The sequence below is a fragment of the Oncorhynchus gorbuscha genome, linkage group LG11 (assembly GCF_021184085.1).
Source record: "Oncorhynchus gorbuscha isolate QuinsamMale2020 ecotype Even-year linkage group LG11, OgorEven_v1.0, whole genome shotgun sequence".
Taxonomy (NCBI): Eukaryota; Metazoa; Chordata; class Actinopteri; order Salmoniformes; family Salmonidae; genus Oncorhynchus; species Oncorhynchus gorbuscha.
The window spans coordinates 14,127,154-14,142,764 of NC_060183.1; the positions used below are offsets into that span (position 1 = coordinate 14,127,154).

At 47.2% G+C, this 15,611-nt stretch overlaps 1 protein-coding gene and 1 pseudogene across 1 annotated transcript in view; one reads left to right on the forward strand and one right to left on the reverse strand.

Annotated features, from left to right (window-relative positions):
- Positions 1 to 301: 301 nt before the first annotated feature.
- The window catches only part of LOC124048131 (neurotrypsin-like), a 33,239-nt gene continuing 17,929 nt past the window's right edge, over positions 302 to 15,611 (forward strand). Inside the window, exons 1-2 of the mRNA XM_046368585.1 lie at positions 302 to 1,077; positions 3,592 to 3,634. Coding sequence (XP_046224541.1) covers positions 1,006 to 1,077; positions 3,592 to 3,634 — 115 coding nt within the window. The 5' untranslated portion in view covers positions 302 to 1,005. The remainder of the gene's footprint in view (positions 1,078 to 3,591; positions 3,635 to 15,611) is intronic.
- On the reverse strand, positions 11,654 to 13,806 carry LOC124048132 (annotated as a pseudogene).

The following is a 15,611-nucleotide window of genomic DNA, read 5'->3' on the forward strand; positions in this document are numbered from 1 at the left end:
TTGGTTTTCTTAGAGGATTATTTACACAATTAACAAATGGTCAAAATATGCTTTTGTAATTGGACATCCTATTAATTAATTGATTAATTCTACGAATATATATGCTCTATGGCATATGTATTGATATTCATTTCCGGAGGGGGCTCTGTGGCTTCATCATAGGCAACTTTATCCGAAACTCCCACAAAAAAAAAAAACGTTTTTTTTTTTTACGCCAGAATTGCAAAAGTGATGTGCACCGCAGTGTTCGTCTGGTTAATACTCGGGTCAAAAGGCTGTCCTGATGGTAGTCTAGTCTTCGTTTGAACTGACAGCAGTACCAGTAGTAATGGACCTCACAGCAGTAGGGGTGAGATGTGTTGAGACACTCGAACGCTTTTTCATATGGTCCGCTGACGTCATGCAGTAATCAAGGCACGTATGGTGTCGGTAGCCCAGGTACGTCTTGTGGTCCTCGGTCGAGTGTTGTCCTGCGGGGAAGCGGTGGGAATCGCCGCGGCGACGCTGGCTTCAATCGCCTTGTCCTTCACCTTCTTGCCTCCAGTGGCGGGGCAGAGAACGCGCAGGGGAGGGGGTCCAGGTATATGAGAAGCAGCAATAGGTACCGTATCCCCATGGTGTGGTTAACGTGTCAGTTTGAGAGTTGACACATGTGGTGTGGCAGTTTGATCAGGATCAGCTAACGGAACAATTAGATCTCAACCGAAAGTGGTGCTAGTCGCCTCCTCCACTCAAGGCGCGGAGGTGGTGTGGGTGTGTGTTTCTGTTCACTCGAAGGGGTGTGTGTTTTATGCCGACACCTCACATCATCAGAGAGAGAGAAGACAAAAGGAGAGGTTTTCGGTTGAAACGGGAGATGTTTCTGTCGTATCATTCATAAAACCAGTTTACCAGGCCTACATCTTCGCGTGGTGAATAGCGATCCACCTCGCCGTCAGTTTGTGACAGAGATGGGAGAGGTGTGCCATTTCTTTACCAGGCTGTGACACTGACACAGCGGCCAGGATGGATCCAAACACCCGGAAAATGATGCTTCTGATCGGCCTCAACTGCCTCTGGCTCCAAGTGCTTTCAGAGGTAAGCTACTACGACCAGTAGCCAATTTAATGGCCCCTATGTGCTATAATTGCGTTCCTTTTCAAGGTGAGACCTTTTTTTCTCACACTTTCATATCCCGTACGTAGACTATGTTTACTCTTGCGAATATCTTGGAAAAAAGTCTATCTTGCAAAACAGATTTGATCTAAATTAAATTAACCTTGAGAAATACGGTCAAATAAAACAACAGCGTCCTTTTTCTTTTTGCGCCCCACATTTTGTCCACCGACATAACGGTCATTAGGCTAGGTGCTATAGGCTACGTTTTTATAATGGTTGGAATCACATACTTCATTATAATGGAACATTATTTACGTTTTGTTGCGTTTTTAAATGATCATTTCATTCAACAATACTTCGTTTTAGCCTATAGGTACCACCATGAGGTAGAGAGAGACTAATTGTGCTGGACGAAGCCGTTTGAATGTAGCTGCAGGCATTAGATCGCCTTTATTAGCAGGCATTAATAATATACATTATTGTTCCGCGTCAGTGTTTGCACACAAGAGTCTGTTTTATGTCTTTGTCTAATTGAGCGGATAAAGCGAGGTTGCGCACACGCACGCACGCACACACACACACACACACACACACACACACACACACACACACACACACACACACACACACACACACACACACACACACACACACACACACACACACACACACACACACACACACACACACACACACACACACACACAGGCACGGTTCCCTCATGGCGGGGTGTCATAGGAACCAGCCCGTGCCTGTTTTCCCCTGGTGGCGCGTAGATGTACAGTTTCACCACGCGCTGTTTCCCGTTGTCGCAGCAATTCAATCACCCAGCCCTCCAGCAGAACATCAGCACCATCTGTATCTGTAATATGCATTATGTTGTATTGAGACACAATGTAGCCCTATTGCCTATAGGCTTACGAGTGAATCATTTCTCAATAGGCCAACAACTGTTGCTCCGTATTCGAAGTTATCCTTTCAAGCAGATAACCCCGAGTTGGTACTATATTACTGTCTCATGGATCCCTCAACAAGCATCTTTTAGTTAAGGAGATTGGAGGGGCGAGGTGAGGTGGGCTGTGGCTAGATGCTTTACAGCTATGGATTGAAGTGACTTTTCATAGTAGGTTAGTAGACTATTTTAGCTAAACCTAATCATTTTCCTAACCTTGACCTAATTCTCCTAGCCTGCTGCTTAAGTTCTCCTTACCTGCTACAAATAATAACTTCTGTCTGTTGAGGTGTGTGTAGGCTAAGACTGGTTGTGGGAGGGTCAGGGGTCAGGGGGGAAGCCAGTGTGGTGTTAATGACACAGAACTGGTTTGGTGAATCATGTGAACACGCTCATGTGAAGAGAAACCTTGCCTGAGTCCTGAAGACTTGTGTTAGCTCCCAGAGCTATTGCTTAGGCTTTAGCTTAGCGGGCTCTGCTGACTGTCTTGGTGTGGATATCTGTGTGTGTCTGTACCTGTTCTGTAACCCTGTCCCTGTGTTCGGCTATGCAGACACCTGTGGTGTACAGATTTACGGCCATCGTTTCCAATACCAACACAATTGTACCATTTAGAATGCATGCCCAGTACACTGATTCATTCTAAGTGGTATGTTAGTGTTAATATTGGAACAGATCAAGCCTCTCTCTGTCCAGATGTGTTGGCTTGGTCTCAGCTGTGGTAACATCTGATACGCTGCTGTAACAGTATGATAACCGTGAGATTGATATGAGTGGAGATATCATCAGCATGTTGTTCACTGTGTAATATGATTAGCCAGGGCAATATCACTGGGAGGTGACGGTCGTGTGTGTGTGTGTGTGTGTGTGTGCGTGCGTGCGTGCGTGTGTGTGTGTGTGTGTGCCTGCCTGTGCTTGCATTCTAACTCCCTTGAGTGGAAATTAACTGTCGAAGTCAAGGTGAAGAGGATGAAATGTTCATAGATGTTATCTGAGTCCTCTTTTATCCAGTTTCTTCTCCTCTTCTTGTCTCTCCTCTCTCTCTGACCTGGTTTGTGTGACTATGAGAGGCTGTACTACACAGCATTCTGTCAGATACTATCTGAAACGGTCTCATACTTGCTTCTTCATGACTCAGGTTTCTGTATTCTACATTTACATTACATTTAAGTCATTTAGCAGACGCTCTTATCCAGAGCAACGTACAAATTGGTGCATTCACCTTATGACATCGAGTGTGTCTGAAGTGTTTGTACGTGAGACAGGAAGGAATTGAACCTGCATCGTCTGCACATCACAAGACAAGCCCACTGAGCTAAAGCCTCTGAGACAAGGTCATCATCATGCCAGCGGGGTTCAACAAACCACTTTGGTTACTTTTTTGACGTTTGTCTTTTATTGGTTGTAAACCCAATTTTCCCTCGAGGGTCAATATAGTATTTATTTGTTCTGTAACAGATATGATGTGAAATGTTGACAGTAGGTTGTGTTATCTGACGTTGTGTGATTCTAAAACTATGTCTGTGTTCCTCTCCTCTCAGGTGATAGCTGATGACAGTTATTTAAACGAGGTGCAAAACGCAGGTAGGCTAACAATCCCTTCTTTTCTCTTCTTCCTATTCTCCCCTTTCCCTCTCCCTTCCGTCTTTCCCTCTCCTATTCCCCTCCCCCTTTCCCTCTCCCTTCTCCCTTTCCCTCTCCTATTCCCCTCCCCCTTTCCCTCTCCCTTCTCCCTTTCCCTCTCCTATTCCCCTCCCCCTTTCCCTCTCCCTTCTCCCTTTCCCTCTCCTATTCCCCTCCCCCTTCCCTCTCCTATTCCCCTCCCCTTTCCCTATCCTATTCCCCTCCCCCTTTCCCTCTCCCTTCCCCCTTTCCCTTTCCCTTCCTCCTTTCCCTCTCCTATCCCCCTCCCCCTTTCCCTCTCCTATTCCCCTCCCCTTTCCCTCTCCTATTCCCCTCCCCCTTTCCCTCTCCTATTCCCCTCCCCTCCCTCTCCTATTTCCCTCTCCTATTCAACTCTCCCCTCTCCAAATCCCCTCCCCCTTCCCCCTCCCCCTTTCCTCTCCTATTCCCCTTTCCCTCTCCTATTCCCCTCCCCTTTCCCTCTCCTATTCCCTCCCCCTTTCCATCTCCCCATTTCTTTGTGCTCCATAAAATGTCCCACCCCTTCTTCCCCTACTCATATAGTCTCCCTTCCTACTCACTCATGTCCTTCTAGACTCTTTTTCCCCTCCTCTCATTTCCTCCATCCATTTCTATTCCTTCTTTCTCTCTGTGGCTGGTGGTTGTGATAGGGGTGGGGTTCTCTCGCTCACTGCAAAGGCCAGCTGATTCATCATTTCTGGTCTCACTCCAAGTGTCAAAATCCACAAAGCACACATACTGTATGCAAACACACAAGCATCCAAATCCCTGCAGTGCTAATGATTAATTGAGACCTTTTGATGTTACCGCGTCAAGGAAAATAAACCCCTCCCATTGTCCTCTGGCCAATCAAACAGAAGAGTCTTTAATTTTTTTATTTTATTTTTACAACACACATCAAATCACACTCAACCAACATCAAAACACACTGCATGTAAACACACAACAACATTTTCCTCCCTCATCCTGGTCTAAATCATAAAGGCATATTTCTCTCTCTATATATAAAGACAGCAGAGTCTCTAACTGGGCAAGGGATGGTTCTGATTGGGTGAAATATGTGTGAGGATTTGTCTGGGATATGATGATGCAAAAGGCCCTATTAGTTTGATTAGCGTACAGTACATCAGTGTGCTTTACTATGGTGTGTGTAGCTGATGGTGTAAACATGAGTATCTCGTGTGTGTGTGTGTGTGTGTGTGCACCGCATGCATGTATGTTAGAGCACAGATACACACCAATCCCCCCATATGGTCTCAACTCTCTGTGTGTTAGAGCACAGACCCCCCCCCCCCATATGGTCTCAACTCTCTGTGTGTTAGAGCACAGACCCCCCCCCCCCATATGGTCTCAACTCTATGTGTGTTAGAGCACAGACAACCCTCCCCCATATGGTCTCAACTCTCTGTGTGTTAGAGCACAGACAACCTCCCCCATATGGTCTCAACTCTATGTGTGTTAGAGCACAGACAACCTCCCCCATATGGTCTCAACTCTCTGTGTGTTAGAGCACAGACCCCCCCCCCATGGTCTCAACTCTCTGTGTTAGAGCACAGACAACCCCCCCCCCCCATATGGTCTCAACTCTCTGTGTGTTAGAGCACAGACAACCCCCCCCCCCATATGGTCTCAACTCTCTGTGTGTTAGAGCACAGACAACCTCCCCCCATATGGTCTCAACTCTCTGTGTGTTAGAGCACAGACAACCCCCCCATATGGTCTCAACTCTCTGTGTGTTAGAGCACAGACAACCCCCCCCATATGGTCTCAACTCTCTGTGTGTTAGAGCACAGACAACCTCCCCCATATGGTCTCAACTCTCTGTGTGTTAGAGCAGAGACAACCTCCCCCATATGGTCTCAACTCTCTGTGTGTTAGAGCACAGACCCCCCCCCATATGGTCTCAACTCTCTGTGTGTTAGAGCACAGACCCCCCCCCCATATGGTCTCAACTCTATGTGTGTTAGAGCACAGACAACCCCCCCCATATGGTCTCAACTCTCTGTGTGTTAGAGCACAGACAACCTCCCCCATATGGTCTCAACTCTATGTGTGTTAGAGCACAGACAACCTCCCCCCATATGGTCTCAACTCTCTGTGTGTTAGAGCACAGACCCCCCCCCATATGGTCTCAACTCTCTGTGTGTTAGAGCACAGACAACCCCCCCCCCATATGGTCTCAACTCTATGTGTGTTAGAGCACAGACAACCCCCCCCATATGGTCTCAACTCTCTGTGTGTTAGAGCACAGACAACCTCCCCCATATGGTCTCAACTCTCTGTGTGTTAGAGCACAGACAACCCCCCCATATGGTCTCAACTCTCTGTGTGTTAGAGCACAGACAACCCCCCCCCATATGGTCTCAACTCTCTGTGTGTTAGAGCACAGACAACCTCCCCCATATGGTCTCAACTCTCTGTGTGTTAGAGCAGAGACAACCTCCCCCCATATGGTCTCAACTCTCTGTGTGTTAGAGCACAGACCCCCCCCCCATATGTTCTCAACTCCTCTGTGTGTTAGAGCACAAACCCCCCCCCATATGGTCTCACCTCTCTGTGTGTTAGAGCACAGACACCCCCCCTCCCATATGGTCTCAACTCTCTGTGTGTTAGAGCACAGACACCCCCCCCTCCCATATGGTCTCAACTCTCTGTGTGTTAGAGCACAGACACCCCCTCCTCCCATATGGTCTCAACTCTCTGTGTGTTAGAGCACAGACCCCCCCCTCCCATATGGTCTCAACTCTCTGTGTGTTAGAGCACAGACACCCCCCCCATATGGTCTCAACTCTCTGTGTGTTAGAGCACAGAGATACCACCAACCCCCCATATGGTCTCAACTCTCTGTGTGTTAGAGCACAGACACCCCCCCCCATATGGTCTCAACTCTCTGTGTGTTAGAGCACAGACACCCCCCCCCATATGGTCTCAACTCTATGTGTGTTAGAGCACAGACACCCCCCCCATATGGTCTCAACTCTCTGTGTGTTAGAGCACAGAGATACACACCCCCCCCCATATGGTCTCAACTCTCTGTGTGTTAGAGCACAGACACCCCCCTCCCATATGGTCTCAACTCTCTGTGTGTTAGAGCACAGACACCCCCCCCTCCCATATGGTCTCAACTCTCTGTGTGTTAGAGCACAGACACCCCCCCCCATATGGTCTCAACTCTCTGTGTGTTAGAGCACAGACCCCCCCCCCCCATATGGTCTCAACTCTCTGTGTGTTAGAGCACAGACAACTCCCCCCATATGGTCTCAACTCTGTGTGTTAGAGCAGAGACAACCTCCCCCCCATATGGTCTCAACTCTATGTGTGTTAGAGCACAGACAACCTCCCCCATATGGTCTCAACTCTCTGTGTGTTAGAGCACAGACCCCCCCCCCCCCATATGGTCTCAACTCTCTGTGTGTTAGAGCACAGACAACCCCCCCCATATGGTCTCAACTCTATGTGTGTTAGAGCACAGACAACCCCCCCCCCATATGGTCTCAACTCTCTGTGTGTTAGAGCACAGACAACCTCCCCCATATGGTCTCAACTCTCTGTGTGTTAGAGCACAGACAACCCCCCCATATGGTCTCAACTCTCTGTGGAGCACAGACAACCCCCCCCATCTCAACTCTCTGTGTGTTAGAGCACAGACAACCTCCCCCATATGGTCTCAACTCTCTGTGTGTTAGAGCAGAGACAACCTCCCCCCCCCATATGGTCTCAACTCTCTGTGTGTTAGAGCACAGACCCCCCCCCATATGGTCTCAACTCTCTGTGTGTTAGAGCACAGACCCCCCCCCCCCCCTATGGTCTCAACTCTATGTGTGTTAGAGCACAGACAACCCTCCCCCCATATGGTCTCAACTCTCTGTGTGTTAGAGCACAGACAACCTCCCCCATATGGTCTCAACTCTATGTGTGTTAGAGCACAGACAACCTCCCCCATATGGTCTCAACTCTCTGTGTGTTAGAGCACAGACCCCCCCCCATATGGTCTCAACTCTCTGTGTGTTAGAGCACAGACAACCCCCCCATATGGTCTCAACTCTATGTGTGTTAGAGCACAGACAACCCCCATATGGTCTCAACTCTCTGTGTGTTAGAGCACAGACAACCTCCCCCCATATGGTCTCAACTCTCTGTGTGTTAGAGCACAGACAACCCCCCCCCATATGGTCTCAACTCTCTGTGTGTTAGAGCACAGACAACCCCCCCATATGGTCTCAACTCTGTGTGTTAGAGCACAGACAACCTCCCCCCATATGGTCTCAACTCTCTGTGTGTTAGAGCAGAGACAACCTCCCCCATATGGTCTCAACTCTCTGTGTGTTAGAGCACAGACCCCCCCCCCCCATATGTTCTCAACTCTCTGTGTGTTAGAGCACAAACCCCCCCCCCCCCATACGGTCTCACCTCTCTGTGTGTTAGAGCACAGACACCCCCCCTCCCATATGGTCTCAACTCTCTGTGTGTTAGAGCACAGACACCCCCCCTCCCATATGGTCTCAACTCTCTGTGTGTTAGAGCACAGACACCCCCTCCTCCCATATGGTCTCAACTCTCTGTGTGTTAGAGCACAGACACCCCCCCTCCCATATGGTCTCAACTCTCTGTGTGTTAGAGCACAGACACCCCCCTCCCCCTCCCATATGGTCTCAACTCTCTGTGTGTTAGAGCACAGAGATACACACCAACCGCCCCATATGGTCTCAACTCTCTGTGTGTTAGAGCACAGACACCCCCCCCTCCCATATGGTCTCAACTCTCTGTGTGTTAGAGCACAGACACCCCCCTCCCATATGGTCTCAACTCTATGTGTGTTAGAGCACAGACACCCCCCCCTCCCATATGGTCTCAACTCTCTGTGTGTTAGAGCACAGAGATACACACCAACCCCCCCATATGGTCTCAACTCTCTGTGTGTTAGAGCACAGACACCCCCCCTCCCATATGGTCTCAACTCTCTGTGTGTTAGAGCACAGACACCCCCCCTCCCATATGGTCTCAACTCTCTGTGTGTTAGAGCACAGACACCCCCCTCCCATATGGTCTCAACTCTCTGTGTGTTAGAGCACAGACCCCCCCCCCCATATGGTCTCAACTCTCTGTGTGTTAGAGCACAGACAACCTCCCCCATATGGTCTCAACTCTCTGTGTGTTAGAGCAGAGACAACCTCCCCCCATATGGTCTCAACTCTCTGTGTGTTAGAGCACAGACCCCCCCCCCCATATGGTCTCAACTCTCTGTGTGTTAGAGCACAGACCCCCCCCCCATATGGTCTCAACTCTCTGTGTGTTAGAGCACAGACACCCCCCCTCCCATATGGTCTCAACTCTCTGTGTGTTAGAGCACAGACACCCCCCCTCCCATATGGTCTCAACTCTCTGTGTGTTAGAGCACAGACACCCCCTCCCCTCCCATATGGTCTCAACTCTCTGTGTGTTAGAGCACAGACACCCCCCCTCCCATATGGTCTCAACTCTCTGTGTGTTAGAGCACAGACACCCCCCCTCCCATATGGTCTCAACTCTCTGTGTGTTAGAGCACAGACCCCCATATGGTCTCAACTCTCTGTGTGTTAGAGCACAGACACCCCCCTCCCATATGGTCTCAACTCTCTGTGTGTTAGAGCACAGACACCCCCCCCCTCCCATATGGTCTCAACTCTCTGTGTGTTAGAGCACAGACACCCCCCCTCCCATATGGTCTCAACTCTCTGTGTGTTAGAGCACAGACCCCCCCTCCCATATGGTCTCAACTCTCTGTGTGTGTTTGTGAACCGTATCAAATGCTCATTGAGAATGTGAAATGGATTATGGGAGCTGAGAGAATGATGATGGTTCCCATAGCGATGGAGGAGAGTGTGGTTGTCGTAGCAACGCAGTATTGTCGTCCTAGTGATCGGTGTTGGTATGTGTGTCTGCATGCTGTGATTGGCGCTTGGCGTTTACAAACTGATTCATGATGCAATGATCAGTTATTATTCCAATTAAATTAAAATAGGCATTATGGAATCTTGACAAAATCGAAACATTTATTAGGCCTACAGAATATAATGCAATTCTCTTATCAGTGCTGCAGGGAGAGAAGGAGATGGAGGGATACAGGGAAGAAGAGGAGTCAGTTCCAAGCAGAAGGACTGGGGGATAAGAGATGGTGTGTATAGCAGGCGAGAGAGTCAAAGTTTTTAGTCATTTAGCAGACACTCTCATCCAGAGCAACTAAGGTCAATAAGTGCCTTGCTCAAGGGCACGTCGATGATTTTTCATCTACCTGGATCAACGTTTTGAACCACAGATCCTTCCAATGGCGCTATCATTGTACTGTCGTAATTATCACAGGGATTGAAGTACGGATAAAGTTTCTCAGTGAAGGTGTAGCCAGTAAAATAGTAGATATAAGACCTGGCCTCCACATTTATAGTTATATAGTAATATTTCAACCCAGTACATACACATTTACCTATAGACTATATACAGTTGAAGTCGGAAGTTTACATACACTTAGGTTGGAGTCATTAAAACTTGTTTTTCAACCACTCCACAAATTTCTTGTTAACAAACTATAGTGTTGGCAAGTCGGTTAGGACATCTACTGTGTACATGACACAAGTAATGTTTCCAACAATTGTTTACAGACAGATTATTTCACTTATATTTTACTGTATCACAATTCAAGTTTACATACACCAAGTTGACTGTGCCTTCAAACAGCTTGGAAAATTCCAGAAAATGATGTTATGGCTTTAGAAGCTTCTGATAGGCTAATTTACATAATTTGAGTCAATTGGAGGTGTACCTGTGGATGTATTTCAAGGCCTACCTTCAAACTCAGTGCCTCTTTGCTTGACATCATGGAAAAATCAAAAGAAATCAGCCAAGACCTCAGAAGAAAATTGTAGACCTCCACAAGTCTGGTTCATCCTTGGGAGCAATTTCCAAACGCCTGAAGGTACCATGTTCATCTGTACAAACAATAGTACGCAAGTATAAACACCATGAGACCACGCAGCCGTCATACCGCTCAGGGAGGAGACGCGTTCTGTCTCCTAGAGATTAACGTACATTGGTGCGAAAAGTGCAAATCATTCCCAGAACAACAGCAAAAGACCTTGTGAAGATGCTGGAGGAAACAGGTACAAAAGTATCTATATCCACAGTAAAATGAGTCATATCGACATATCCTGAAAGTCCGCTCAGCAAGGAAGAAGCCACTGCTCCAAAACCGCCATGAAAAAGCCAGACTACGGTTTGCAACTGCATGTGGGGACAAAGATCATACTTTTTGGAGAAATGTCCTTTGGTCTGATGAAACAAAAATAGAACTGTTTGGCCATAATGACCATCGTTATTTTTGGAGGAAAAAGGAGGAGGCTAGTAAGCCGAAGAACACCATCCCAACCGTGAAAAATGGGGATGGCAGTATCATGTTGTGGGGGTGCTTTGCTGCTGGAGGGACTGGTGCACTTCACAATAGATGGCTTCATTAGGAAGGACAATTATGTGGAGATATTGAAGCTACATCTCAAGACATCAGTCAGGAAGTTAAAGCTTCGTCACAAATGGGTCTTCCAAATGGACAATGACCCCAAGAATACTTCCAAAGTTGTGGCAAAATGGCTTAAGGACAACAAAGTCCAGGTATTGGAGTGGCCATCATAAAGCCCTGACCTCAATCCAATAGAGAATTTGTGGGCAGAACTGAAAAAGCGTGTGCGAGCAAGGAGGCCAACAAACCCAACTCAGTTACACCAGCTCTGTCCGGATGAATGGGCCAAAGTTCACCAAACGTATTGTGGAAGGCTACCCGAAACGTTTGACCCAAGTTAAACAATTTAAAGGCTACCAAATACTAATTGAGTGCATGTAAACTTCTGACCCACTGGGAATGTAATGAAAGAAATAAAAGCTGAAATAAATCATTCTCTCTACTATTAATCTGACATTTCACATTCTTAAAATAAAGTGGTGATCCTACCTGACCTAAGACAGGGAATTTTTAGTAGGATTACATGTCAGGAATTGTGAAATTGTGAAAAACTGAGTTTAAATGTATTTGGCTAAGGTGTATGTAAACTTCCGACAACTGTACATAACACCATATTACTTCAGTTATCATGTATTCTCGTCATTGCGGCATAGGATTACATGTCCATACTAATTTCAGATAATATCATGTGCTAAAGTACAACATTGCATTCAGTCTGTGTGATTGACAGGACAGATGACGAATGGGGCTAAGTTTGGACCAAGCTCACTATCACAGGTGTTGAAGTATGGATAGAGTTTCTCAGTGAAGGTGCAGCCAATTAAAGAGTAGATATGAGCCCTGGCCTCCACATTGTAGAAGGAGACCAAACCCCCCTCATAGTCCACAAACACCCCTACTTTCTGGGGCTTCTCTCTCAGGGAGAGAGGGACAGGGGGAGAGGTGTAGGCCTCATAGATATCCTCACCCCTCATATACACAGCCCAGAGGCCATTGAAAGGGCTCATATTTATGTCATCTTTCCTGTTGATGGACTCCCTGGCCACTCCTAACAGCCACTCATCTTTTCCCTTTACCTGCACCTCATAGTAGAATCTCCCCGAGGAGAAACTCTCTTTTCCCAGGACAGAGAGGTGATTCAAAAACCTCTCTGGGTTATAGAATTTATTTGCGTTGTCAGGGAGTTTCTGCCTTGTGCCTCCATATCTCACTTGTTTCTGGTCCCTAGACAAGATGAGGAATGGATGCGCTGTATCAGGGTCCAGGGTCACATGCGCTGACCACTGCTGAATTGTCTTCAGCTCAACATCACACAACCTCTTCACCGCTCTCTCTAGTTCTTCCTGAAGTGTCTGCTCCAGCTCAGACACAGCTCTCCTCAGTCCCCCCAAACACATAGCACTGTGAACACTGACCTCAGACCAGTCCTTTGTGTGTTTCGGGGTACACAGGGATGGGAAGGTCTGGAGGAGGAGGAGGTGGTCCTCAGTGTGTGAGTGCTGCTCCAGCTCAGTGCTTCTCCTCTGTAGCTCAGTCATTTCCTGCTCCAGCTGTTTAATGAGCCCATCAGCACGATTCTCTGCTGCTTTCTGCTTCTCCTCAACCACCTCAATGAACTCAGCCTGGCTTCTCTGAACGGAATCCATCAGATCACTGAAGATCTGCAGGCTGTCCGCTATTTCTCTCTCTGCGTCTCTCTTGTTGAGCTCTACTGAGTGTTTGACCTCCTGGACCTTCTCTAGTCGCTCCTGGATCATCTGCCTTATCTGTCGCTCCATCTTCCCCAGCTGAACCTTCCTCTCTCCACACTCTTCCTCTAGTGGGACGGCGTGGTGAGTCTTATGGTCTGTCTCAATGCATAACTGACACACACACGTGTGGTCGGTCCTACAGAACAGCTCCAGCAGTCTGTCATGCTTCTTACACATCCTGTCTTCCAGGTTCTCAACGGGGTCTATTAGCTTGTGCCTTTTCAGGCCGGTGACTCTGATGAGGCTGCAGGTGAGTCTCACAGAAAGAGGTCTGACACTCCAGGCAGGACTTCAGGGCCTTGAGCTTTGTCCCAGTGCAGACGTCACAGGACACTTCTCCTGCTTCGGCAGGGGACTCGTCTGTGTCTCTGATTTCGTCTGTGTCTCTGATTCTGATCATCTTAAAATTATCGACAACATCTCTGAATGCTGTGTTGGTTTTTAGCTCTGGTCTTGTGTAGAATGTTGTCTTACACATTGGACACTGGCACAGGTCAGTTGTATCCCAGTATCCGCTGATACAGACCTTGCAGAAGTTGTGTCCACATGGAGTTGAGACAGGCTCAGTGAACACATCCAGACAGATGGAGCACTGGAACTGCTCTTCAGACAGGAGACGGCTAGAGGACGCCATTTCTGGAACACAATAAAACAATTATTAAAATACTTCCTGGAATGAGTCAGCATTTAGACCGTAAACTGGTGGCGGGGTTTTTTCTCACTCTCGCAGTGACCTCGGTATCCTGAATGGTAGTTGCGATCCTGCTGTCAAGGTTTTTCCATCTCCCTCTGTCTCTATTTCTCTTACTCACCTAAAAATCTTGTGTTTTCCTTTAATTTCTCGACAAACGTAGATTCTTAAGCTGCAATGTTATCTTTCTGAGGAACAGGATAATGGTTGTTTCTGTGTGCAGTCTCTTCCTCTATATTTCACTTTCACTTCTGCAAAGTGACATCACTCCACTCCTTATCTGCTTTTTGCATAACTTTGCTCTTAAAGGGACAGCGTTGATATTTAATATGCCTGTCTGAAGTCTCTGCTGAGGGTTCAGGGTCTAGCATTCTGGGGGCCCTGCGTGACATTTGGTTGGGGGCGGGGCAAACTCCTGGCAAATTTTACTGTGGAAAGAAACATTTCCAGTTTATGTTAATTTCCTGCAATTCTACACTTTTTCCATGGGGCGAAGAGTAAACTGCAACACAATATAACACATTTCATTAAATTCTAGTCATTTTGCCATAGTAAGTTGAGAACCCAACTGAGTTTTCAAGACAGTTCTACTCAAACGGAGCTGACGGAGGTCCGTTGGCATCGCGTCCCAAAAATTCAGCCGCACAAACGTACATAGAACTACGTAGAGGGATGCAAACGTACATAGAACTACGTAGAGAGGGATGCAAACGTACATAGAACTACGTAGAGAGGGATGCAAACGTACATAGAACTACGTAGAGAGGGATGCAAACGTACATAGAACTACGTAGAGAGGGATGCAAACGTACGTAGAACTACGTAGAGAGGGATGCAAACGTACGTAGAACTACGTAGAGAGGGATGCAAACGTACATAGAACTACGTAGAGAGGGATGCAAACGTACATAGAACTACGTAGAGAGGGATGCAAACGTACGTAGAACTACGTAGAGGGATGCAAACGTACGTAGAACTACGTAGAGAGGGATGCAAACGTACGTAGAACTACGTAGAGGGATGCAAACGTACGTAGAACTACGTAGAGAGGGATGCAAACGTACATAGAACTACGTAGAGAGGGATGCAAACGTACATAGAACTACGTAGAGAGGGATGCAAACGTACATAGAACTACGTAGAGAGGGATGCAAACGTACGTAGAACTACGTAGAGGGATGCAAACGTACATAGAACTACGTAGAGAGGGATGCAAACGTACATAGAACTACGTAGAGAGGGATGCAATCGTACATAGAACTACGTAGAGAGGGATGCAAACGTACATAGAACTACGTAGAGGGATGCAAACGTACATAGAACTACGTAGAGAGGGATGCAAACGTACATAGAACTACGTAGAGAGGGATGCAAACGTACATAGAACTACGTAGAGAGGGATGCAAACGTACATAGAACTACGTAGAGAGGGATGCAAACGTACATAGAACTACGTAGAGAGGGATGCAAACGTACATAGAACTACGTAGAGAGGGATGCAAACGTACATAGAACTACGTAGAGAGGGATGCAAACGTACATAGAACTACGTAGAGAGGGATGCAAACGTACATAGAACTATGTAGAGAGGGATGCAAACGTACATAGAACTACGTAGAGAGGGATGCAAACGTACATAGAACTACGTAGAGAGGGATGCAAACGGATCTCCGCCGGCTCCGTTTGTATAGATTGTCTAGACCCCTTAAGCAACCGCTTATGTCACTTATGCCTGCAACCGTTTCTGTCAGATTCTCAGTAACCAAGGTTAATGTGTCAATGGCTTTAATAAGCCATTGACGTTTTGTGGAATTACAGTCCGAAAAATAAAACAGAATCTGTTACTGACAAGATTATGGTTTAGCTTCTAACATAACAGGCCGTTTTCCTGGATACAGATTAAGCCTAGTCTTGGACTAAGAATCACTTTCAATGGAGAGTCCACGTCTGTCTATTCCAGGGCTGTTTATTCCACGTCTGTCTATTCCA